General features: G+C 40.5%; 2 protein-coding genes across 9 annotated transcripts; both read right to left on the bottom strand.

Annotated features, from left to right (window-relative positions):
* Positions 1-214: 214 nt before the first annotated feature.
* On the bottom strand, positions 215-26,131 carry LOC117445213 (AN1-type zinc finger protein 5). Of its 8 annotated transcripts, none has more exons than XM_071202836.1 (7): positions 25,910-26,131; positions 13,388-13,588; positions 13,005-13,116; positions 10,390-10,517; positions 4,721-4,828; positions 3,853-3,953; positions 215-3,670 (listed from the first exon to the last, which is right to left on the bottom strand). In XM_071202836.1, the coding sequence occupies exons 2-7, from the start codon at positions 13,545-13,547 to the stop codon at positions 3,515-3,517; spliced, it is 765 nt and encodes a 254-aa protein (XP_071058937.1). In that variant the 5' UTR covers positions 13,548-13,588; positions 25,910-26,131; the 3' UTR covers positions 215-3,514. The 8 variants fall into 8 exon arrangements, with proteins under 8 accessions (XP_071058937.1, XP_033936602.1, XP_033936601.1 ...); XM_034080711.2 differs by lacking the exon at positions 25,910-26,131 and adding an exon at positions 14,857-14,954; XM_034080710.2 differs by lacking the exon at positions 25,910-26,131 and adding an exon at positions 14,841-14,949.
* On the bottom strand, positions 15,713-18,224 carry LOC117445214 (perilipin-2-like). The gene is made up of 3 exons (XM_034080719.2): positions 17,844-18,224; positions 16,783-17,001; positions 15,713-16,363 (listed from the first exon to the last, which is right to left on the bottom strand). Exons 1-3 carry the CDS (start codon positions 18,207-18,209, stop codon positions 16,223-16,225), a joined length of 726 nt encoding a protein of 241 aa, XP_033936610.1. The 5' UTR covers positions 18,210-18,224; the 3' UTR covers positions 15,713-16,222.
* Positions 26,132-26,376: the final 245 nt, after the last annotated feature.

Raw genomic sequence — 26,376 nt, 5'->3', positions numbered from 1 at the left:
CCACAGCCTCCATCGGAGTTCAACATTAGTGCTATTGTCTGGTACTACTTTCTCCTATAGTGTGTTTCTTTGTATCTGAAAACAATGCATAAGTACAAAGCAGTGGGGCCACAGCAAGTGCATGTACTGGAGCAGCAGAGAAGTCATGAATGCATGTCACAACATACCACGTAATGTTTTATAGCTTTTAAGAGAATACAAAAGACAAGTGTAATTCAAAATAAACTTTGTGAATTTATTGTTTTATACTTACTCTTACACATCATACAATCCTAAATCTTAAAAGAAAAACAAAATAAAAAGATATCTGGTGGTGTTTCTGGGCGTCTGGAGTGCCAAGGGACAAGAACCACCGCTGAACATTGTAGAGTTCCTTTGATGTCGCTCACGCTCATCTTTAAAAGATGTTTGCCGTGAAACTGAAATTCAAATCCGACTCATCACAACGGACAGGTTTGTCATTATTATCAATCAAAACCCTCGCACGATGAAGACACTGATTATGAACGGATGTGCTAAAGACGGGATTGAAGACATCAAAACTCTCTCGAAGCAACAGAACAGAAGGAAGAAAAATGTATATGTACTGATGATATCTATATATTATTTAAGCATGGTTGCCATAATTGATGGTGATGGTGCCTTCATCACAGACAAAACAATGAGTGATCAAACTGTCCTGAGTCGCAAGTAAGAACATCGTGTCTCCACCCAAAACAAAGTCGATATCAGGGCGTTGCAGTTCAGTAATTGACCTTACAGCTGATTATGTGAATGACGGTGGTTTACATTCAAACGGCCCATGTTTATTAAGAACAAAGAAGGTAGGGGTTTGATATGAGCAGCCAATAGAAAACAAGTGTAAACCGTGAAATCCTCACGATTTACACACCTGAACAATCATTCTACGGAAATGACTTTTACTTTGAAAGGACTTTGAATCTGTATACGCATTTTGTTATGTGACATTTGAAATGGTCATAAACCAGGCAGGCAAGCTGGAATATTCAGTATAAGAAACACAGCGGGGGAAATCTAAACGTTAGAGCTGCTGCAAACACGAGTCCCCCTGAAAATGACACTTTTCCTCTTATTAACGTCTCAGAATCCTCATTGACTCCTTTTGAATTTCAAGTTTCCACCAGTGGTAATTAAATCACAGTCAGGGGCTTTAGATGACCAACGTAACCTCAGGGTTGGCACACCGAGTCACAAAGCCATGAACACGTCTGTCACCCGCAGTCATACTCAAACAGGAAACGATGATCAAGTTTCCAATAGAAAGAGCCAGAAGTCAACTCAACCCGGTCCAACATGGAGTTCTGCATAAACAAGGAAAGAGTCCTTCACATCCAATACTTTCTGCATTGGTGTATTTAAAAAAAAAAAAAAATACCTTGCAACTCGTCTACTGCTCGGTCATAAATAATTAATGATCAAGATCGAGCAACATTTACAAGGTAAGCTCTTGCTAATGAAAAGAAGAAACCTCAAATGCCCCCCTGCATCTCACGAGGGAACTTTCTCGCTTTCAGTATTATCACTACACCATGAATAGACTTCAGTAACAGGATCAAAGCATGGACTGGGAGACTGTGTTATTCAGCAAGGTTAATAAAGCTTAAGGGGCTAGTTAACAATCTGACTAATATCGTAGAAAAGAGGCTTCATTGCCGGTGGGAGAAACTCTCGGTAATGATATACTTTGGACATAACATGGGCAGGTTCAGAACTTGTAAATAAAAAAGGGAAACAAGATTTGGGGGAAAACAGATGAGTGCCACATAAAAACTTTTGGGTACTTGTGAAAAGCACTTTTATACACATAGTACTATTCATCACCATAGTCCCTCACCTTTATTACCTGGCAACAATCTACATTAAGGTTATACTATATGAATAGGATCTGTATGGTATTTACATTTGAAAACAAAAGCCCTGTTAACTTGAACCCTAGGGTTCCTACCATGCATTGTGCTACTGATGTGTGGCTGTTTAGACATTTCCGCTTGGTTTCAAGCTGCGCAGCAACTCGTACGTCTGACTGCACGCATGCAGGTAAGTCGGGTGTTCCTCGGAGAAGCTAGCTGGAGACGGCCTTGTCGCGAGGACTCGTCTGAATCTGAGCACATTGAAAAAGCACATCACGCATCTCTGTAGCATTGTGACAATCTTTACTTGAGCTGAGCGGAAGGAGTGTCAACGTGCAGCGGCACCGCGACCCGGGTCAGTTTTCACCCAGCATGTGTCAGTGGTCTGCTGGTGGTTAGAGGAACATGGAGCTTTACTCTGACTCCAAAGAACAGAAAAGGGATTTTAGGGAGAACACACTGCCTTACTTAACAGGACGTCTCGTCAATCAGGCAAGTTCTTTAGATGACCTGCTTTACAGATCGACTATAAACTGCGAATGACCCAGATGCTGAATGAAACTGAGGTGTAGCGCATTATACGACGGTCTGCAGTTGACACCCTTTGTTGTGCTTTGTTTCCAAATCCAAAAACTATGGATGTTTTACTGCACAATTATCAACTGTAACGGCTTAACTGGACTCTACTCCATTATGTCAGAGCTTGTGTATTTTTTATTTAATGGTTATATAATAAAAATGGAAATTACTTAAATATAATTGAAACGGTTAAGTGCAAATCTTAATGATTTGCTGACACATGCGGCCAATCCTCCAGCACAGACCATCCAAACGATAAAAAATAAATAGAATGCAATCACACAATTCAAGCTAACTACAATATATTAATATAGATCTTCTGATGGCATCCGCTCATTAAAACAGAAAGAAAAGGAGAAATAAAACACAGAACTCAATCACTCGGTTAAGTCAAGGTTCTCCCCTACCTTGCCCCTCCAATAACTGTTCATGCACCCAGTATCAGTATGATAAGTAAATATATCAAAGAGAAACGCTTCTGGAAAATGCTGAGTCTTGGGAGTTCAACGTATGGTCGGCGAGAAAGGTAAGAGGAACAAATTTGCCAATTTGACACGAAGTTGACATCATTTTCAGTCTGGGAGAAAACAACTATATTAAAAAAAAACCAAAACACGTCTAATTGACCTGTGTGTCATTATCCAGGCTGGGACACATTCCTAAAAAGTCTCATTTCATCTGCCTTTAGGGATTGTATAAAAATAAACCCACACGATCCCCCAAGTTGAGAAACAAAAAGGGGTAAAAATCTAAAAAGCCTTCCCTCCCCACAGCAACACTAATGTCCACCAGGCTCCTACGGCTCTCTCCCTGACTCTCAAGCAAATATGCACACACACTTTCATACAAACACACGCACACACACACACACACACACTCAGGTTCAGCCACAGTCACTAGTGGAGAGAGAGGGAGATGCGAGTAAGGGAAGCATCTGGACAGTGGCTGCACCCCCACCCCGCCCCCCTTAGTCTACCATGAACATATGAAGCCATGATATCAGGTGTTTTCATCCAAGTCGCCATTGTTCAATTCACAAAGTCAGAGACTTTGTTTTTATGCACTCAGTCCTCATAACTTCTGAATTTTCTCAGCCACCACGATGGGGTTCTCCTTGCGTATGCGGTCGGCCGCTGCACTCCGGTAATCGTAGGGACAGTCGTGTTTGTCAGAGTAACGGTGGATGGCACAGAACAGGTTCCCACAGCGACAGTCGAAACCTTCAGGGAAGAGAAGCAACATCGTCAGACAAACCAACCGGCTTTGTTCAAGACATAATATCACATTTAAAGAGTGTGCACACTGACTTCAACGCGTTGAAAGGTTCATATCTGTTGCTAAACATCCAACACCAGTCTGAGTATACTGTGAAATACCTTGGACTGTGAAATGCGCCACTAACCTGCAGTATGTTGTTCTCAGTACCAAGTGTTGGGTCGATAGAAACAAACACAACACAAACCGTGGAGTGGGAGTTGGACCTTGTTGGTTCATTAGATGAGTCTGAGATAAAAGAAACGTGACTCTTGCCGGTTTCAAAGATCAAAGTCAAAGCTCAGATGAGATGTGGAAGATATTTAAAAAAAAAACTTTTATCTTCCGTGTAGAAAGCTTCGGACCAGTATCAGAGATTAAAAAATGGTCGATTTTGTACAACTGTTCCACACATTGTGAAACCCCAAACTGACTTTTGGACACTTTGCACTAAAACTGACAAGACAAAAATCATTTAACCCATATGCAAACAACATAGACGTACTCACATCTGCACACATACACGTGTATATACTAAACCATCTTAACTCATATCTGTATACATGTCCTTGGTCAAGACACTTCACCTGAACTTGCTCCTGTGGGTATTGTCCACAGTGACCATTGCATGTATAACAAATATGTGTCATGTGTATTTGTAAAGCGCTTTGAGCATCTGGAAAAGCGCTATAATAAATGTAAGGAATTATGTACATTCAGCTGATCAGCGTTTTACCTTTCTTATTGTGACATTTTTATTTATAATGTTACTTACATGTTTTTATTTTATTTGATGCTTATTATCTGCTCGCATCTGTTCAGTCCTGTGTTTCAGTCTTTCTCTGCCGCTGTTATAACACCTGCATTTCCCTACGAGGATCAATAAAGGTCTTTCTTATCTTAAATGCAAAAGGAGCATTATTATCCATTATTAAGAACTGCCAAGGTTCACGACTCACCATCTCTACTCTCCTCAGTATGTATGTGTGTAATATCGACTTTCTTCTCCTCCTTACCCGTGAGGCCCACTTTCTTCCGGCAAGCAAAGCAGCGGTTCTTTTTCTTGTTCTTATCTGGAGTTTGGTCACTATCAGACAAAGCTTGTGCTGCTTCCCCGACTGGTTCTGGAGAAGAAACGCACAAACAAGCACAAAGGTCACAAAACAATCTGTCCATTACGTGTTCAAATATATACGTCAGCAACAAGATTACTATAGGTTAAAAGCCTATAAGTACAATACTTACAAAAACCCCTCATACACATTCAAAAGATATAGAATAAAAAGGGTTACCACTAGGATTCAGACCTGATTGAAGTTTTCAAGATCTTGTATGACTAACAGTACAATATAACTTTAGAAGTGTTCTTTATTTCTCTTTTGGAGACAATTCCAGCAAGTATCCAATCACCTGATTCCCTCTCCTCCCATTTAGACATTTGGATAGTCACTTTGTGATATTAAGGGACATCCCAAGCCAATCAGTGTGATGCAGAAGTAAACAATAAATAACCCACATTCATGCTACAAATTTGAGATACAACATATAATGAGAACTTTTATCTTAAATTCATCATCGAGTTTAATGTTATTCTTAATACAATGTCCTTACTAGGGCTGTCCCGAATACAATTTTTCGGGCTCCGGATATTCGGTAGTAATCAGCAGCGAATATTCGCCCCGCGCGGGGGGGAGGCATAGTAATCAGCAGCGAACCGCTTCAACACGTGTATTTTGGTGTATTCACGGCATTCATTTTGTTATTCTACAGTATTGTTGTTTTATAGTTATTAACCCAATTTGTGTTCTTTGAAATTGAAAAGGATATCGCATTGTGTTTGTTACTTTCGTTACAGTTGTATATGTCTTAAGTGTAATTTGGCTTGGCTTCCTTTTTATGGACATGCTTTTATTTTGAAGGAGAGTTAACGCTGTTGACAGGAAGTTGTTGTTGCTATGGAAACAATGTGACGGAGATTAATGGACTTTTCCGGTGTTTCTAGACTTTACGGTGTTTCTAGACTTTTACGGTGTTTCTAAATTAGATAACAATGTATGTGTGTCGTTTAAGAGGAAAAGATGCCTGTTTTTGTTGTTGTTATTACTGTCAGGAAATGTACAACCTAACCCTGGTCCGCCCAGTAGTAATAGTCAGATCGCTACTCCTGCTGATTTTAAAGCTAGGTCTGGGTTGGGTTTCATCCACTTGAATGTGCGCAGTCTGTTAGGTAAACTAGATTTTGTCCGTATCTGGGCAAAATCGACTGACGCTGACGTCATTGTTTTATCAGAAACGTGGCTAAACAAATCTATTTTGGCCTCTGACATTGCCTTAAATGGTTTTAATGTGTATCGTACCGACCGGCCTAATAAAGGTGGTGGCGTTGCAATTTATGTTAAGAATAAATTCAGTGTAACCACATTAGTTTCCAAATCGATCAGTAAGCAATTTGAATTTTTAGCCTTAAATATAGAAGTGGCAAAGGGTCAACAGGTCATGGTGGTGGGCTGCTACAGACCCCCCTCAGCTGTCAAAGACTCATTGTCTTCACTAGCAAATCTTTTACCACAACTAGACTACAAGGAAATAGTGCTACTTGGATATTTTAACTGGGACTGGTTAACTGCAGTGTCAGAGGATTTTAAAAACCTTTGTATCTCTTTAAATGTTACTCAGATTGTGGACAGTCCTACTCGCCCAAATATTAAGTCCCCTAATAAATCCTCCCTAATTGATCTCATTTTAACTAATGTTCCCCATAAATATTCATCTGTGGGAGTATTTGCAAATGATCTGAGCGATCACTGTGTTGTAGCCACAATTAGGGACACTAAGGTCCAAAAGGTTAAACCTCGCATTATCATCAAGAGAAACATAAAACATTTTGTGGAGCAGGGTTTTGTTCATGATCTGTTTGATTTTGATTGGGGTAAAATCGATCTGTGTGCTGATGTTTCTGATGACGCTTATTTCTATCTTGGTTTTATGGAGATCATTGATAGACATGCACCCCTGCGTAAATTTAGAGTAAAGGGATGAGACAATCCTTGGTTTTCTGCTGAGCTGTCCAGTCTCCTTCATGAGAGAAACAAGGCATGGGCAAAGGCTAGGAAATCAGGCTCAGAGATAGAGTGGCTGCGTTTTAGGCAGCTAAGGAATAGCTTCACTTCAAATGTCAAAAGTGCAAAGTCGAAGTACTATTTGTCAGTTACCACAGAAAACCTAAATAATCCTAGGAAATTTTGGAAAGCAATTAAATCGATATCAACCGGTGAGATCCGTAATGAGCTACCTCCGTGCCTTACCACAGCATCTGGCACTATATCGGACAGGGCCACTATGCTAAATTGCTTTAATGAGCATTTTGTGTCCTGTGGTTCTCTATTTGATTCTGTCACTAACTCTGCTTCTGTAAACACCACAGTCTGTGACTCTGAACAACGTGGTCTGGAAAACCCTTTCAGTTTTACCCCTTTTACTGTTGATGTTGTTCATGAAGCCTTATCTAAGCTAGATCCTAGGAAACCGGCTGGCCCGGACAACTTAGAACCTTTCTTTTTTAAAGATAGCTGCAGACTTTATTGCTCCACCTCTTACTTCTCTTTTTAACCTCTCCCTCAGCACAAATGCAATTCCAAAAGTATGGAAGTCTGCTTATGTCTTGCCTTTACTGAAAGGAGGGGAGGCAACTATTTTAAATAACTATAGGCCAATCTCTAAATTGTCAGTTCTGGCTAAGGTTCTTGAACGCCTAGTGAGTGAACAGGTAAAGGAGTTTTTATGTACAAATGACATCCCGTCTAAACATCAGTCAGGATTCAGAAAGAAACACAGCACCATCACTGCCACAATGAAAGTGGTGAATGACATTACTAGTATTTTAGATAATAAGCAGAGTTGTGCAGCTCTGTTTATTGACCTTTCCAAAGCGTTTGACACCGTTGATCATCACATTTTAAAGCAGAGGCTACTCAGTATAGGCATATCCAGCCTTGCAGTGGGGTGGTTTGTGAACTACCTCTCTGAAAGGTCCCAATAGCCGCGTTCACACTGCGGTACTTTTCCCACAAAGGTTCATGCGAACTTAGTTCATGATCGCGTTCACACCAAAAAGAGCCGGTACTAAAAGTAGTTCATGCGAACCTTTTTACCCCCTCGAAAGTCCCTGCTAGAGAGCAGGGACTTTCGAGCGGCTCTTTTTTGAGAAAAGAGCTATATTCCTGATTGGCTGGGCGGATTGCAAACCACGCCCCGTAAAACTCCCAAAAAGTTTTGTGAAGCCGCCATTTTATTATCCTCGCATTAGCATTAGCATTAGCATTAGCCCAGCGCAGAAACGCAGAGAGACTAACTTATGGCAACACAAAATAAAACATGGGAGCGGTGGAGATGAGGAGGTGTCGGCGTTCTGGTGATTTACTCGGAAGGCTTCAGTAGAAGCTGCTGGGACTCCCAGCAGCTTCTACTGAAGCCTTCCCCAACTCCGGGGACTTCCGGCCGGGGACTTTGGGCGGCAGTATACGCCGTGAAGCTGTTTGCGGCCTGCCAGTAAACCCAAAGCAGAAGAAGAAGAAGTGACGTCAGCGGCTTAATTTGCCAAATCCACCCCCAGGGACTTTTTCTGGTGTGAACGCGATCTGTACTTAGCATGAACTAAGTTCGCATGAACCTTTGTGGGAAAAGTACCGCAGTGTGAACACGGCTAATGTGTTCATTTTGATGGACTGTCTTCTGAGTGGTTAAACATTTCTAATGGTGTACCACAGGGTTCTGTTTTAGGACCACTTTTATTCTCCATATATATTAACAGCGTAGGTGATAATGTGGATGAAGCTACTTTACATTTTTATGCGGATGATACTGTGATGTATTGTGCAGGTCCCTCCATTAAAGAGGCTGTTGTTAAATTACAGGCTGTTTTTAACACTATTCAGACTCAGCTCTCTGAATTAAAGCTTCTTTTAAATGTGGATAAAACCAAGGTAATGCTCTTTTCAAAAGCAAAAAAGACACCAGAGCCTGTTTTAGATATTGTAACTACGCAAGGAACAAAACTTGAAGTTGTTGCCTGTTACAAATACCTGGGTATCTGGCTTGATGATTGTCTCTTTTAAACTTCATGTCAATAACCTGCTTAAAAAGCTGAGGGTTAGGCTAGGGTTCTTTTTCAGAAACAAGTCCTGTTTCTCGCTTGAGGCCAGGAAAAGGCTAGTCTCTGTGACCTTTGACCTGTGCTGGACTATGGGGATCTGGTCTATATGAATGCACCTGCCAATTGCCTGGTCAAGTTAGATGCTGCGTATCACAGTGCACTAAGATTTGTGACAAACTGTAAAGCATTAACCCATCACTGTACCCTGTATGCAAGGGCTGGTTTGCTTTCACTAACTGTACGGAGGCTCAGTCACTGGTACATTTTTATATACAAAGCCATGCTAGGGAAACTTCCATCTTATATCTGCTCCCTGATCTCACGGAGAATTGTAAGTGGCTACTGCCTGAGATCGAATGCTGTGGTTTTATTAAATGTGCCAACTGCTAGGACTGTCTTAGGGAAGACAGCTTTTAGATGCGCAGCTCCTCTGTCTTGGAATAGTCTGTAAATTAAATGGAAACTGAACAATCTGGTGCCACTAAATGTTTTTAAAGCTCGGTTGGATGCTAGTCAATCAGAAGCTATTGGTACCTGTTATGTGGATAATTATGTAAATGATGCTGGATGATGTCCTTTTGTTGTTCTGTTTATGCTTTTATGTTTCATGTGGAACTACTTGAACAGGTCTCCCTTGGAAAAGAGATCAATGATCTCAATGGGTTTTTATCTGTATAAATAAAGGTTTGAAATGAAATGAAATGGATATGGATCTACATATAAAGACGGAGAAAGTAAACAATAACGTTTATGGTTAAGTGTTAGCACCCCCCGAACAAGCTCTTCCGTTGATATTGGAGATTTCAATAAATTCAATTAAAAAAAAAAAACGGGAAAAAAACAAAACGAATATCCGAATAACGAAATTGAAACCCAAATAGTACTCCAACGAACGAATATTTGGATATTCGGGTACAGCCCTAGCCCTTACACTCTTATGGAGATGTTTATGGAGGAGGATGACAGGTGCGTCCCACGGCTTATGTTTATATGCAACCCCTTAAAGAGCCTGTGACACGAGTTTCCCCCATCATCCAAACCCATCAATTTGAGTAAATATTGTCCCCTTGAAAACCGTTACTGAACTGATTTTGGATATTTTTACTTTGATAACCATTAATCTGCCTTCAATGCTGACCATTTTCTGGATCTTCTCGGGGATTCTTCAAGTCCCGCCAAATGATGTGTGACGTAATTGCGGGCCAAGAGCTCCAGCTGCACCGTTCAGGATCCCAGCATCTGCATGTAAACGCACGATGGCGCACACGGCAGCAAGCTCAGACAGCGATGACAGTTTAATTTTGAACGTGTCTGAGAGCTCATATTTCCCCGCGATGTTCGAAATTATTGATATTTAACGGAACGGTATCGCTTTTTCTTTTTTAAACTGACGGTTCAAGATGACGAGTAGCCCAATATTTCATTGCACAACAGTTGTTGGGATGCTGTCACAGGCTCTTTAAGTACAGCTTCCTGTGTGACTCACTTGGGTAGGGGGCTGATTTGGTAAAAAGACCACTGTGTGATGTTTACCTGAGCTGTTGGAAGATCCCTCCTCTTCACCATCATCAGCCTCCGCTCGATCCGAGTCTACAGCTGCCGAATCCCGGGAGATGCTCATGGCGGTCATCTGTTGAGTTACTGGGCTGGGAGAGCTTGGACTGAAATCACAACAACAGAATAAATCAATCCAACACAATTCAAACAATAAAGAAGGTCTTTTTAACCACAGAAACAATGTTGCCACTTAAATCTATATACAATTTATATTGTTCTTGCTTTATTGTGCTGCATACATTGCCCCGTCATTTTGTTTGTCGATTGACTTCAGCTTTAATCCGCCATCACAATCAACTTGACAAGACACAAGCTGCTAAAAACAGGCATGCACAAACTGAGACCGCGCATATATACACAGCACAGAGCACAATTGTCAATGATCACATTATAGACAGATCAGACACAAATCCCTCCTCTCATGGTTCCAACATTTCATCACACTGGGAACAAATGACTGTTTGGACTTCCCTGTGGAGAGTCTGGGAAGAAACCCATTACTGAAACAGCTTCTATGATAACTGGGTTCATTATAAATGTTGTCCATCTGTATTTTCCAAGACACCCAGAGATGTAGCGATGGGTACCGAACCCCGGTATTAAACGGGCCCCGAGGCTGAATTATTAAAGACCGTGGTACCGTTAATCTCCAACGTTATCGGTCTTTTTATCGGTACTGGAGACATGTAAAAAATATATCATATGTATTATGCTACACAAACATTATATTGCAGTTTTAGTGTCGCCAACTCGTTTCTAATATGCAATAAGACTACAACATGCGTCTATGATTATTATTTTCGATCTTTCCAATCCAGGCGATAGATCTCTCTCTCCCCTGCCTGCTTGTGAGGGGGCGGGGCAGCTTACACACACGCAGCTGCTACATGCAGCAACACACACACGGAGGAGATGGCGGAGAGAACGCGCTCCGAGGTGTGGTTATACTTTACCTGTCTCGATGCTTGTTACCAAAAGTGCAATAAGAGTTTAGCATGCAAGGACGGTAACACGAGCAATTTGTCTAACATTTTGCAAAAGAGCTCCACATCCAGACGGAGGAATGCACCGGGTTCCACTGTCTTTCTAGCAGCTCTGTAGCCCCGTCCACGAGTAACGTTTCCACGTCAGGTGTTGTGTATGCTAGCAGCAACACACCGAGTTAACTACATTATACAAACATGGGGTAATGATTAGAGGTAACTGAGTTATTTATTTTGTTAAAGTTTCAGCTATTCTGTTTACAGTTCTGTCATCACATTATTTAATATGATTTGTTAAAATATTGTTGTTTCTTTTGATGTGAAATATTATTTATTTAATTTAAATAAAAAGCAATGTTAGTTTTGTTCACAATTTGTTTAGTTAGTTAGTTTACCTTATTTTGTTCTCCAAAAGAACCGATAAAAGACCGGATCGATAAGCGGTATCGATCAAAGTAGTAGTACCGTTAAAACCTTAACGATACCCATCCCTACAGAGATGTAGGCATGGGTCTTGGATAATATTACAATACAGTAACTGCTCAAATATTAATTCCTTTATAAGTGTATCTGATTTTCTTCCTCCAATATGTATAACTGGTCTATTGTCACTGTTTGGTTTCTTTCCAGGAAATAAGATTGGCATCTTTTACAAAATCCAGCACAAACAAAACAACATATCTACTTTTAAAACAACGTCACAGAACTCCAACATCCTCATCTTAAATAACTGTTCTCACCCGTCACATAAAATATCCAATTATCTATCAATAATTAATTATTGGCGTAACAAAATCAAACTATACGGTACAACAACGGACGACGTCAGCAACAATGTGCAGCAGTTTGAAGAACTGGCCCTCTGGCAAGTCTTTAAAACACAGACCAATACTCTTCAGCTCTCTCTTTCAGTGTCAACTTCAAACAAGAGAGCTCTGTATGAATCATTCAGCCTTTGTTCACAACCACAACAAATGTGTTTTAACTTTAAAGCTTTGAAAAATAACAAAAGACTTGGTTCAAATGGCAAAACCAACAACACAGAGAAGGCGCTGGTCAGTACTACCCAATGACTAACCGTCCATAACAACAATTCAAATAAAAAAAGGTAAGGTGGACCAAGATTGCTTACTGATAAGGATTATGTGTGTAATTGCACGGATAGAGAACATTTCGTTTGTTTACTAAAAACACACACAATATGGTTAGCATATTGTAGCGTATTACTTCTCAACGTGTCTGAAAAGAGTTGTTTGGGACATAAAGGGCTTTTACCAGAAAGCGCAGAGTCATGGAGTTAAGTTCAAAATGTTTTTTCCAGAGGCCAGCCGTTAACTGAAGTTACTAATGGGAACACAGTGTGCTACAGCTTGTGATAAACTGATGTACTAATTATTTACTCCATTAAACAGGTATTTTCACAACATAATCAAATGTGAAATAGAGTGACGAACACCATCTACAAGTTTTCCAATTATTCTCATTGAACTTGTCTGATCAGCTGATTTAAAAACAAGAAGTCTTCACAGTGAACACAGGATATTTTGTTTCAATTGATGAATACAAGTTTAAATGACCCTCCACTTTTTCATCTGTCCATCAACATACCTGGTTGTTTGTTCCTCAGGTGGGGTTCCTGCCACCTCTGTACTGGGCTCTGAGGTCGAACTCTCCACAGTCACACCAGCTGATCCCGGTGATCCTGCAGGTGATGTAGCCGCTGTGGAGGACAGAACAAGACAATAGTATCAACAACACAGAACCTTTTGTTTATGGCCTTTCAGTGAGTCTCTTGGTATCCTAATATAAGCCACTCATCTTTTGTGTTTGTCTCATATGACCAGAGTTGTTTTGATTTAGTTTGAGACACCACATGGAGTCGCTCTCTTGCTTTCTGAGGCCACACAGTTGGCAGAAAATGCTACCTCTGTTCTCCAACCCCTTTTAGCATGACTGTACAGTTTTTGGGTGACCCCGTTCCATATTTTTACCTTTCTCTCCCGGGGGGCTGGACCTCCCCCCTCCCTGTTGTCTCTGCAGGTTTTCCTTGTAGCAGACCGAACACATGCCGTTGTTTCGGGGGTTACCATAGAAACCACATCCCATAGTGCAAAGCATTGGCAACTGCGTCTGATTGGTCTCCTGAGCCATGCTCTGACAGAGGGGGCAAGGGGGGATGGGAGAGGAAATTCCTGAAAATGAGCAGAAGTGAGTCCAAATGATTAGCACGGTTATTCATATTTGAAGTTTAAGAAGGCATGGAGACTGGTTTTGGAGCATGACAGTTGAGTTTGAGAAAATAAAATGTATTAGTTACGGACCTATCGGTACAACCTACTAATTGTAGCTGTCAAACAGGATCATACCTTCATCAAACTAAATGCAGTCCATGAACAGAGTTAAGTCACTAAAGCAGAACTGTAAATTAAATATATTACTTAAGTGACCTGTGGGGTAATGACTTTCTTAATGTAGCTGTATTTAAGTTTTTTTAACAGAATCATACCTACAAACTAAATTCAGTCAAACACCATAAACATATTTAAAAAGTCAATTTTAGCCATTCAAGCAGAACTGTAAATTGTCATTCTGAACAATTCATTTTGACCAAATTGTGTTTCTACATTTTTGTAAAAGGCCAAATACGATAACAACAAAATACAATATAAAAAGTATCACTTATTAATGACATGCTCCTCCAGGAAAATGTGGACAATGGTCTGGGAGTTTTGAAGTATTCAAATGCAGGTTTGTCACAAAGCTAAGTGGGGAGCTGTGCACTTAATTAAACATAAAAAACACAAAGAAAGGGTCTCAGTTTTCACTGAACAAAACAAGCTACAGGCGAAAACAGCTAGCTAGTTTATGCTTCTTCCACCGCCACAGCAAGATGTTTTGGTCAGGATAAAGTTAACAAGCAGAAACTAAAGACAGGTCCACATAAAACCTCCAGGAAAACTTAAACAAAGCCTGCCATTGAGCGATTACCTGTCAAACTTGTCAAACGATACGTCGGTTACAGTCTAGCTCAACAACTTACAGCTGAGTGTTTTGAGTTTTTCCGCAGCAGAAAACAATCGGCGTCCTATGCTTGCATAGCTGAAAGCAAACACTGTATTACATTAGCAAACAGCCTCGCTGGACGTTTGTCTGTCTGACACTAGAAACCAACACAAAGAGAATAACAAAAAACCCGTGATAGCCTTAAATCATGGCTAAGGTCAAGACAATAAAAAGAACAGCGTCCATAGCGACAGACTGTTTACACGTATTGTGTTTTAAATCGAATAAACGCTAGTGTTAGCAGCAGGCTAGCGTTAGCTCCACGGCTAGCATAATCAGCGAGCCCCAAAAACAGAGCCCTCGCCGACAGTGGGAGAGCCGGTTTAAAGTCGGTTACAGACACCGTGAGTCTCCCATAATTGTCTAAGATGAAGACGGTACCTTAAATTCAAGTTACCGGCGGCTGTCGACGACCTCGGGCTTCAGATTTGTAACAAGTTTTTGTCCACAGTAGAGCGCGCGGCCTCCTACCCTGCGCTAGCTCGCGACATTCGAAACAACGACCATGACGTCATCCTCGGCATCGATTCAACCTTCAGTCAGTGAGGCCAGCACAGCAAAGTCCACCAACATCAACACCCCAACAAAATAACATCTAAAAAAACCTCAGGAATAACACCTTTATTAATGTATTCAAACATGGCAACAACACTGTACTTTTTCACTCATTAGCTCAATCCAAAGTTCAGAGACAAGATACTGAAATAAAATATGCACATCTAAAAACAAATGATAAACCTATGAACTATACATCTTTTTGCAGAGTCAAGCTGTTATACTTGCTGAGAAAACAAAATACTAGAGCTAGTTATGAGCTATTATGAACTGATTTACTCATTATTCGGTAGCTTACACAAGCACTATGTACAATTGTTTTCATTTTAATTGTCTGATCAGCCTCTTAAAATCAAGAAGTGTCTAAGGTTTACACAGGATATTGGGTTTATAATTAAATAACTAAAACATTAAATTAAACAAAGTCATCCTCAGCATCGATTCAACCTTCAGTCAGTGTGCAAGCAAAGTCCACCACCCCCAACAAAAAACAAACAACTCAAAAACTCAGGAATAACACCTTTATTAATGTATTCACGCCATGACATTACTGTAAGGTCATTTATTATATGTCCAGCACTTTGGCTCGACCACAAATCGTTTTAAAAATGTGCTATATAAATAAAACTTGATTTGATTTGATGACACTGTAAAACTGTACCGTTTTAAATGTTATTGACATGTAGCTGACATGTCAATAACATTTTAAAACCGTTTACAGTATTACTTTGACAGCTCATTAGCTGAATCTATCAAAGTGCAGACACAAAATACTGAAATAAAAACTGCAAATCCTTAAATAAATGAAAACACTATGAACACTACATCTTGTTAAAGCTGTGTTGAAAGACAATTTTCATTCGGATTATTCTTAAGGAATTGCTTTGACTTCTTTTAAGGCACTATAAAAGTCTTTCAAACAGCAGTATGAGAGGATACATACATTGATATGTAAAACACTATAATCTTATAGGAAACATAATGCACAAACTAGTTATTTTCAAAGGCCACAGGTCAGTGCTTTAGGTTATGATTGAATTCCATTAACTTTTATATCACACATTTAGTTTCACAGATACAGTAATTAGTGCATAATGTAGAAAGCATTGATGAATGAAAGGCCTTTTTTCATTAAAACAAGCATATTTATGTTTAAATGTTGCATCTCGTCTGTCATCAGCTTGATGAATACAACAAAATCTTGAAGTCTAGTCGTGTGGTTTGCTCGGCTCTATTGCCGCTGCTCCCGCTGCCCTCTCAGTGATCTGCGGAGCAAAAGGTCCCACCAGCCAGTTGAGTGGTGTGTTGTTCAGTAGATACTCCATGACACCATCCAGCGACTGTTTAACCTGGGAACAAGGACATACTAGTATCACTTTCAACAATATTACTAAACGATAATCTGATCAGAAACTCTACCTAAAAAGTAGCTTGTTGGCAGCAGGAAATACTGAGGTTTAATGTGTACACTAAATACAATATACTGTAAGCTTGACTGTCCTATGTTCAGTAATGCATATTAATCAGCAGACACCCCTGAGATTGGATGTTTGGTTATGTAAAGTATGCAGCAGTTTTTGTTTAATTCTTGTTCAATAAGACTGTGGGTATTATTCCAGCACCAATTTAAAAGGTAATGGAAAGACCAACTGCGTGAAGTAATGGCAATGAAAAAAGGCAATAAAACTTCAAGCAAAAAACTATATTTAGCTTAGCTGATGAAGCAAAACTAAACACTGCGGTAAAGACAATGGGGAGCAATTAGTACTTGGTTCAGGTTGTGACGGGTCTGCTCCAGGAGGAGGGGTGTGATGGTGCTGGTGTTCCCTAGAGAGGCATGCAGTTCTTCAGCAGATCGCCGTGCGCTGGTCAGCTGGTCCTGGACCGCACCTGGCAGACCCTGAGCACTCGACACCACGCTGGAGCACGCTGACTTCAGCTGGTCGCTCAGACCCTGCACCATGGAGAGGACCCGCCATTCCAGCTGCTGTGAACGGAAAGGTAACACAAATGTTTGATCACGATAATTAGATTTTTGATTTATTTTATTTCCTGGGAAGGCAACCGGAGTTTATTGTAAATGTTTTACTTTGAACTAAACAGCATCTCTGTGAGTGCTATTAGAGTGTCAGACACCTCAGGCGGTTTCAGAAAAATGAAAGCCCAGGATTTGCCACAAGAAGCCTTCCTTAGGCCAAGGTAGTTTCCCCATCTTATCCCAATTCAGCTGACACAATGTGATATATTCAGGTTCCATCCTACCTTAAAGAGCTCATAGTACCCACCCACTAGGGTATTGCGTTCCCAGAATGCAGTGTGGTCCCTAGAGTCTTCATAAGTACAATGAGAGCCAGAGCCTTCAGCTATCAGGCTCCTCTTCTGTGGAACCAGCTCTCTGTTTAATAAAGCTTAAAGTTATGGCTGGCTCAGGCTTGCCTTCAACATAATCCTGGGTCTTACATTTAATTTGATTGTACTTCATTTTAAATGTATTTATTTAATTTGTATTTTACATTCACATTGCAATGTTGTCAATTGGATAGTCTATGTTGTAATTTTTATTATGTATTTATATTTTAATGTGAATCTTTGGGGGCATTACAATACAATATCAGCCTCTAAAATAAAAGTCGGACTTCCAAGACTCTTGCTCTGTTCTTATCACTGTTATGCTATAAGCTTTCTTTCATTTGTTAAAGTGGTACTCCAAGTCACTTTGGACTCTACATGCCATACAGTATGTGCGGCATACACACTCTAAATGCAATCAAATGCAAACATAATCCTGTTAGAAACCATTAAGACAACTCCCAAAGCTTTAGCCCTGACCTCAGCCTCATCTCTGGTCCCATCTAGCTCGGACTCGGTCTGTCCATCTCCAGCCTGCTTCTGCTTCCACTCGGTCCAGCGCTGCAGCAGCTGCTCGGAGGCTCCTCCTATCTGGTTACTGGCGGTACCCAGACCTGTGCGAGCAGTCTCTAGCAGGTCCAGAGTACTGGTAATCTGAGCCACTGTAGAATAGGTGGCATCCCTGGCATGTCGTGCCCGGCCCAGGGAGTGCTGCAGGGCTCGCTCCTGGACTTTGGCTGAGAGTTTCCCCAAGCGGACGAAGTAGCTGGGGGGGGTGGTTGACGCGGTCACCTCGCTGCCTGCAGGTTCAGCCACAGCAGCTGAAAAGGAAAGTATAAATCTCATATTCTCAAATGTGCCAATAAATGTTTAATATATAAATTAAGCATTACATATGTAGATGGGAGCACAAAGGTCTAATTATTGTTCTATATGTTTTTACATGGCTTTGTTGAATACTCCATTCTGATTGTTCAATTAGAGCATTTTCCGGTCTATTATTCCTCTATAGCAGACTGCTGCTATGAATAACAGACCAATGCTATGGATGGAGTACTAATCTCTGAAAACAGGGCAGCAATACTATCCTTTTTATTGAAAATAACTAATATGTCTCAAACTATTCATTTATTAAATAAGTAGCCCTGTAATAAGTGGGATAACTCTTGATCTATCCTTTGTCCTATATATTTAACTTTGTCTAGAGGCACTTCCTACTGTAAATGCTTTTAAAGGTATGCTACGATTAGCCCTTCATGAAACATGTAACTGTTTTACCTGATGCTATTGCTGATGTGATTATGCTTCTTGCCACTGCACAAATGGCCTTCTGTATTTATATTTGAATTGTATGTTTTTTTTGTTTAAATGCCCTTGTTTTATGTTGAAACTTGTTGTGTGCTGTGTTGGTCAGGACTCCCTGGAAGAAGAGATCTTGTATCTCAATGGGACATTCCTGGATAAATAAAGGATTAAAAAAGAAAATTAAAAAATGAAGAAGTACACTAAAGAAACTCGCATGTACATTCTGTATAGGCGGTGGTGGTGATGGTTTGAGTGATGGATGGAGCAGTGCTTATTGGTGTATCTGTTACAAGATGGACTACTTGACTCTGTATGAGTTAAAACTGCTCACGAGCACAAAAATACTTGAAAGCTACCTCAGCCCCCCAACCATCAGTCCGTGGAAGCTAAGGGAAATGCAAAGTCTGCCGGTGCCTCTGTTTAAAGCCACAGTGACCACTGAACAAATCCAAAATCCCCTGAGTACTGCCATCATAGGTACTTAGCTGCTCCCACTGATAACGGTAGCAATTGCATAATTGGTATATCCATAATCAGAGAAGAGTATGGCCTCTTGAGTATTCCTGCAATATTGGAGTATGGCAGGTTGTCATGATAACATGACATCACCGTAGCAGGTGTCAAAGCAGTGAGTGTGGAAATTGAGAGTGCTTTATGGGCCAAGTTAACAGAGGGGAATTTCACTGGAATCCCTGCTTCCCTCTCTATGAATAGCCCAAACCATTTATGTGTTGAAATCAAATTACGGTGGTATATTTTAACACTTTAATCACGACCACATCACCATGTCTTGCCTTTACAGTGATGATTCATTTGGATAGTCTCATCTCAAATTGCTGTTAGATCTATTGCTCAGTGAAGCAAGGACACAGAGTTGGCTACTGACTCTCACAGTACATGACAAATATTGCAAATGCCATCATTCATGCATACTAATTATGGAATAAATTAAGCTAAAGTACACTGCAGTAATGCCTGACATAAAGCTTATCGTTCTTTAACTTTACATATCTAAAGGGGACTTTGGCGCAGTATACGCCGTGAAGCTGTTTGCGGCCTGCCAGTAACCAAAGCAGAAGAAGAAGAAGTGACGTCAGCGGCTTAATTTGCCAAATCCACCCCCAGGGACTTTTTCTGGTGTGAACGCGATCTGTACTTAGCATGAACTAAGTTCGCATGAACCTTTGTGGGAAAAGTACCGCAGTGTGAACACGGCTAATGTGTTCATTTTGATGGACTGTCTTCTGAGTGGTTAAACATTTCTAATGGTGTACCACAGGGTTCTGTTTTAGGACCACTTTTATTCTCCATATATATTAACAGCGTAGGTGATAATGTGGATGAAGCTACTTTACATTTTTATGCGGATGATACTGTGATGTATTGTGCAGGTCCCTCCATTAAAGAGGCTGTTGTTAAATTACAGGCTGTTTTTAACACTATTCAGACTCAGCTCTCTGAATTAAAGCTTCTTTTAAATGTGGATAAAACCAAGGTAATGCTCTTTTCAAAAGCAAAAAAGACACCAGAGCCTGTTTTAGATATTGTAACTACGCAAGGAACAAAACTTGAAGTTGTTGCCTGTTACAAATACCTGGGTATCTGGCTTGATGATTGTCTCTTTTAAACTTCATGTCAATAACCTGCTTAAAAAGCTGAGGGTTAGGCTAGGGTTCTTTTTCAGAAACAAGTCCTGTTTCTCGCTTGAGGCCAGGAAAAGGCTAGTCTCTGTGACCTTTGACCTGTGCTGGACTATGGGGATCTGGTCTATATGAATGCACCTGCCAATTGCCTGGTCAAGTTAGATGCTGCGTATCACAGTGCACTAAGATTTGTGACAAACTGTAAAGCATTAACCCATCACTGTACCCTGTATGCAAGGGCTGGTTTGCTTTCACTAACTGTACGGAGGCTCAGTCACTGGTACATTTTTATATACAAAGCCATGCTAGGGAAACTTCCATCTTATATCTGCTCCCTGATCTCACGGAGAATTGTAAGTGGCTACTGCCTGAGATCGAATGCTGTGGTTTTATTAAATGTGCCAACTGCTAGGACTGTCTTAGGGAAGACAGCTTTTAGATGCGCAGCTCCTCTGTCTTGGAATAGTCTGTAAATTAAATGGAAACTGAACAATCTGGTGCCACTAAATGTTTTTAAAGCTCGGTTGGATGCTAGTCAATCAGAAGCTATTGGTACCTGTTATGTGGATAATTATGTAAATGATGCTGGATGATGTCCTTTTGTTGTTCTGTTTATGCTTTTATGTTTCATGTGGAACTACTTGAACAGGTCTCCCTTGGAAAAGAGATCAATGATCTCAATGGGTTTTTATCTGTATAAATAAAGGTTTGAAATGAAATGAAATGGATATGGATCTACATATAAAGACGGAGAAAGTAAACAATAACGTTTATGGTTAAGTGTTAGCACCCCCCGAACAAGCTCTTCCGTTGATATTGGAGATTTCAATAAATTCAATTAAAAAAAAAAAACGGGAAAAAAACAAAACGAATATCCGAATAACGAAATTGAAACCCAAATAGTACTCCAACGAACGAATATTTGGATATTCGGGTACAGCCCTAGCCCTTACACTCTTATGGAGATGTTTATGGAGGAGGATGACAGGTGCGTCCCACGGCTTATGTTTATATGCAACCCCTTAAAGAGCCTGTGACACGAGTTTCCCCCATCATCCAAACCCATCAATTTGAGTAAATATTGTCCCCTTGAAAACCGTTACTGAACTGATTTTGGATATTTTTACTTTGATAACCATTAATCTGCCTTCAATGCTGACCATTTTCTGGATCTTCTCGGGGATTCTTCAAGTCCCGCCAAATGATGTGTGACGTAATTGCGGGCCAAGAGCTCCAGCTGCACCGTTCAGGATCCCAGCATCTGCATGTAAACGCACGATGGCGCACACGGCAGCAAGCTCAGACAGCGATGACAGTTTAATTTTGAACGTGTCTGAGAGCTCATATTTCCCCGCGATGTTCGAAATTATTGATATTTAACGGAACGGTATCGCTTTTTCTTTTTTAAACTGACGGTTCAAGATGACGAGTAGCCCAATATTTCATTGCACAACAGTTGTTGGGATGCTGTCACAGGCTCTTTAAGTACAGCTTCCTGTGTGACTCACTTGGGTAGGGGGCTGATTTGGTAAAAAGACCACTGTGTGATGTTTACCTGAGCTGTTGGAAGATCCCTCCTCTTCACCATCATCAGCCTCCGCTCGATCCGAGGTCTACAGCTGCCGAATCCCGGGAGATGCTCATGGCGGTCATCTGTTGAGTTACTGGGCTGGGAGAGCTTGGACTGAAAATCACAACAACAGAATAAATCAATCCAACACAATTCAAACAATAAAGAAGGTCTTTTTAACCACAGAAACAATGTTGCCACTTAAATCTATATACAATTTATATGGTTCTTGCTTTATTGTGCTGCATACATTGCCCCGTCATTTTGTTTGTCGATTGACTTCAGCTTTAATCCGCCATCACAATCAACTTGACAAGACACAAGCTGCTAAAACAAGGCATGCACAAACTGAGACCGCGCATATATACACAGCACAGAGCACAATTGTCAATGATCACATTATAGACAGATCAGACACAAATCCCTCCTCTCATGGTTCCAACATTTCATCACACTGGGAACAAATGACTGTTTGGACTTCCCTGTGGAGAGTCTGGGAGAAACCCATTACTGAAACAGCTTCTATGATAACTGGGTTCATATAAATGTTGTCCATCTGTATTTTCCAAGACACCCAGAGATGTAGCGATGGGTACCGAACCCCGGTATTAAACGGGCCCCGAGGCTGGAATTATTAAAGACCGTGGTACCGTTAATCTCCAACGTTATCGGTCTTTTTATCGGTACTGGAGACATGTAAAAAATATATCATATGTATATGCTACACAAACATTATATTGCAGTTTTAGTGTCGCCAACTCGTTTCTAATATGCAATAAGACTACAACATGCGTCTATGATTATTATTTCGATCTTTCCAATCCAGGCGATAGATCTCTCTCTCCCCTGCCTGCTTGTGAGGGGGCGGGGCAGCTTACACACACGCAGCTGCTACATGCAGCAACACACACACGGAGGAGATGGCGGAGAGAACGCGCTCCGAGGTGTGGTTATACTTTACCTGTCTCGATGCTTGTTACCAAAAGTGCAATAAGAGTTTAGCATGCAAGGACGGTAACACGAGCAATTGTCTAACATTTTGCAAAAGAGCTCCACATCCAGACGGAGGAAATGCACCGGGTTCCACTGTCTTTCTAGCAGCTCTGTAGCCCCGTCCACGAGTAACGTTTCCACGTCAGGTGTTGTGTATGCTAGCAGCAACACACCGAGTTAACTACATTATACAAACATGGGGTAATGATTAGAGGTAACTGAGTTATTTATTTTGTTAAAGTTTCAGCTATTCTGTTTACAGTTCTGTCATCACATTATTTAATATGATTTGTTAAAATATTGTTGTTTCTTTTGATGTGAAATATTATTTATTTAATTTAAATAAAAAGCAATGTTAGTTTTGTTCACAATTTGTTTAGTTAGTTAGTTTACCTTATTTTGTTCTCCAAAAGAACCGATAAAAGACCGGATCGATAAGCGGTATCGATCAAAGTAGTAGTACCGTTAAAACCTTAACGATACCCATCCCTACAGAGATGTAGGCATGGGTCTTGGATAATATTACAATACAGTAACTGCTCAAATATTAATTCCTTTATAAGTGTATCTGATTTTCTTCCTCCAATATGTATAACTGGTCTATTGTCACTGTTTGGTTTCTTTCCAGGAAATAAGATTGGCATCTTTTACAAAATCCAGCACAAACAAAACAACATATCTACTTTTAAAACAACGTCACAGAACTCCAACATCCTCATCTTAAATAACTGTTCTCACCCGTCACATAAAATATCCAATTATCTATCAATAATTAATTATTGGCGTAACAAAATCAAACTATACGGTACAACAACGGACGACGTCAGCAACAATGTGCAGCAGTTTGAAGAACTGGCCCTCTGGCAAGTCTTTAAAACACAGACCAATAACTCTTCAGCTCTCTCTTTCAGTGTCAACTTCAAACAAGAGAGCTCTGTATGAATCATTCAGCCTTTGTTCACAACCACAACAAATGTGTTTTTAACTTTAAAGCTTTGAAAAATAACAAAAGACTTGGTTCAAATGGCAAAACCAACAACACAGAGAAGGCGCTGTCAGTACTACCCAATGACTAACCGTCCATAACAACAATTCAAATAAAAAAAGGTAAGGTGGACCAAGATTGCTTACTGATAAGGATTATGTGTGTAATTGCACGGATAGAGAACATTTCGTTTGTTTACTAAAAACACACACAATATGGTTAGCATATTGTAGCGTATTACTTCTCAACGTGTCTGAAAAGAGTTGTTTGGGGACATAAAGGGCTTTTACCAGAAAGCGCAGAGTCATGGAGTTAAGTTCAAATGTTTTTTCCAGAGGCCAGCCGTTAACTGAAGTTACTAATGGGAACACAGTGTGCTACAGCTTGTGATAAACTGATGTACTAATTATTTACTCCATTAAACAGGTATTTTCACAACATAATCAAATGTGAAATAGAGTGACGAACACCATCTACAAGTTTTCCAATTATTCTCATTGAACTTGTCTGATCAGCTGATTTAAAAACAAGAAGTCTTCACAGTGAACACAGGATATTTTGTTTCAATTGATGAATACAAGTTTAAATGACCCTCCACTTTTTCATCTGTCCATCAACATACCTGGTTGTTGTTCCTCAGGTGGGGTTCCTGCCACCTCTGTACTGGGCTCTGAGGTCGAACTCTCCACAGTCACACCAGCTGATCCCGGTGATCCTGCAGGTGATGTAGCCGCTGTGGAGGACAGAACAAGACAATAGTATCAACAACACAGAACCTTTTGTTTATGGCCTTTCAGTGAGTCTCTTGGTATCCTAATATAAGCCACTCATCTTTGTGTTTGTCTCATATGACCAGAGTTGTTTTGATTTAGTTTGAGACACCACATGGAGTCGCTCTCTTGCTTTCTGAGGCCACACAGTTGGCAGAAAATGCTACCTCTGTTCTCCAACCCCTTTTAGCATGACTGTACAGTTTTTGGGTGACCCGTTCCATATTTTTACCTTTCTCTCCCGGGGGGCTGGACCTCCCCCCTCCCTGTTGTCTCTGCAGGTTTTCCTTGTAGCAGACCGAACACATGCCGTTGTTTCGGGGGTTACCATAGAAACCACATCCCATAGTGCAAAGCATTGGCAACTGCGTCTGATTGGTCTCCTAGCCATGCTCTGACAGAGGGGGCAAGGGGGGATGGGAGAGGAAATTCCTGAAAATGAGCAGAAGTGAGTCCAAATGATTAGCACGGTTATTCATATTTGAAGTTTAAGAAGGCATGGAGACTGGTTTGGAGCATGACAGTTGAGTTTGAGAAAATAAAATGTATTAGTTACGGACCTATCGGTACAAACCTACTAATTGTAGCTGTCAAACAGGATCATACCTTCATCAAACTAAATGCAGTCCATGAACAGAGTTAAGTCACTAAAGCAGAACTGTAAATTAAATATATTACTTAAGTGACCTGTGGGGTAATGACTTTCTTAATGTAGCTGTATTTAAGTTTTTTTAACAGAATCATACCTACAAACTAAATTCAGTCAAACACCATAAACATATTTAAAAAGTCAATTTTAGCCATTCAAGCAGAACTGTAAATTGTCATTCTGAACAATTCATTTTGACCAAATTGTGTTTCTACATTTTTGTAAAAGGCCAAATACGATAACAACAAAATACAATATAAAAAGTATCACTTATTAATGACATGCTCCTCCAGGAAAATGTGGACAATGGTCTGGGAGTTTTGAAGTATTCAAATGCAGGTTTGTCACAAAGCTAAGTGGGGAGCTGTGCACTTAATTAAACATAAAAAACACAAAGAAAGGGTCTCAGTTTCACTGAACAAAACAAGCTACAGGCGAAAACAGCTAGCTAGTTTATGCTTTCTTCCACCGCACAGCAAGATGTTTTGGTCAGGATAAAGTTAACAAGCAGAAACTAAAGACAGGTCCACATAAAACCCTCCAGGAAAACTTAAACAAAGCCTGCCATTGAGCGATTACCTGTCAAACTTGTCAAACGATACGTCGGTTACAGTCTAGCTCAACAACTTACAGCTGAGTGTTTGAGTTTTTCCGCAGCAGAAAACAATCGGCGTCCTATGCTTGCATAGCTGAAAGCAAACACTGTATTACATTAGCAAACAGCCTCGCTGGACGTTTTGTCTGTCTGACACTAGAAACCAACACAAAGAGAATAACAAAAAACCCGTGATAGCCTTAAATCATGGCTAAGGTCAAGACAATAAAAAGAACAGCGTCCATAGCGACAGACTGTTTACACGTATTGTGTTTTAAATCGAATAAACGCTAGTGTTAGCAGCAGGCTAGCGTTAGCTCCACGGCTAGCATAATCAGCGAGCCCCAAAAACAGAGCCCTCGCCGACAGTGGGAGAGCCGGTTTAAAGTCGGTTACAGACACCGTGAGTCTCCCATAATTGTCTAAGATGAAGACGGTACCTTAAATTCAAGTTACCGGCGGCTGTCGACGACCTCGGGCTTCAGATTTGTACAAGTTTTGTC

This window comes from Pseudochaenichthys georgianus, chromosome 4 (assembly GCF_902827115.2).
Source record: "Pseudochaenichthys georgianus chromosome 4, fPseGeo1.2, whole genome shotgun sequence".
Lineage (NCBI taxonomy): Eukaryota > Metazoa > Chordata > Actinopteri > Perciformes > Channichthyidae > Pseudochaenichthys > Pseudochaenichthys georgianus.
Note: the sequence above shows the minus strand (reverse complement) of the source record. Positions and strands in the feature narration are given on the sequence as shown.

Coding starts and splice junctions, on each gene's coding strand:
- LOC117445213 (XM_071202836.1), bottom strand. CDS start 13,547: ATGGCTCAGGAGACCAATCAGACGCAGTTGCCAATGCTTTGCACTATG. Junction 10,518..13,004: donor CCTGAGGAACAAACAACCAG/GTATGTTGATGG, acceptor TTGTGATTTCAG/TCCAAGCTCTCCCAGCCCAG. Junction 4,829..10,389: donor GGGATCTTCCAACAGCTCAG/GTAAACATCACA, acceptor TTTCTTCTCCAG/AACCAGTCGGGGAAGCAGCA.
- LOC117445214 (XM_034080719.2), bottom strand. CDS start 18,209: ATGAGATTTATACTTTCCTTTTCAGCTGCTGTGGCTGAACCTGCAGGC. Junction 17,002..17,843: donor GGACCAGAGATGAGGCTGAG/GTCAGGGCTAAA, acceptor TTCCGTTCACAG/CAGCTGGAATGGCGGGTCCT. Junction 16,364..16,782: donor CCCGTCACAACCTGAACCAA/GTACTAATTGCT, acceptor CCTTGTTCCCAG/GTTAAACAGTCGCTGGATGG.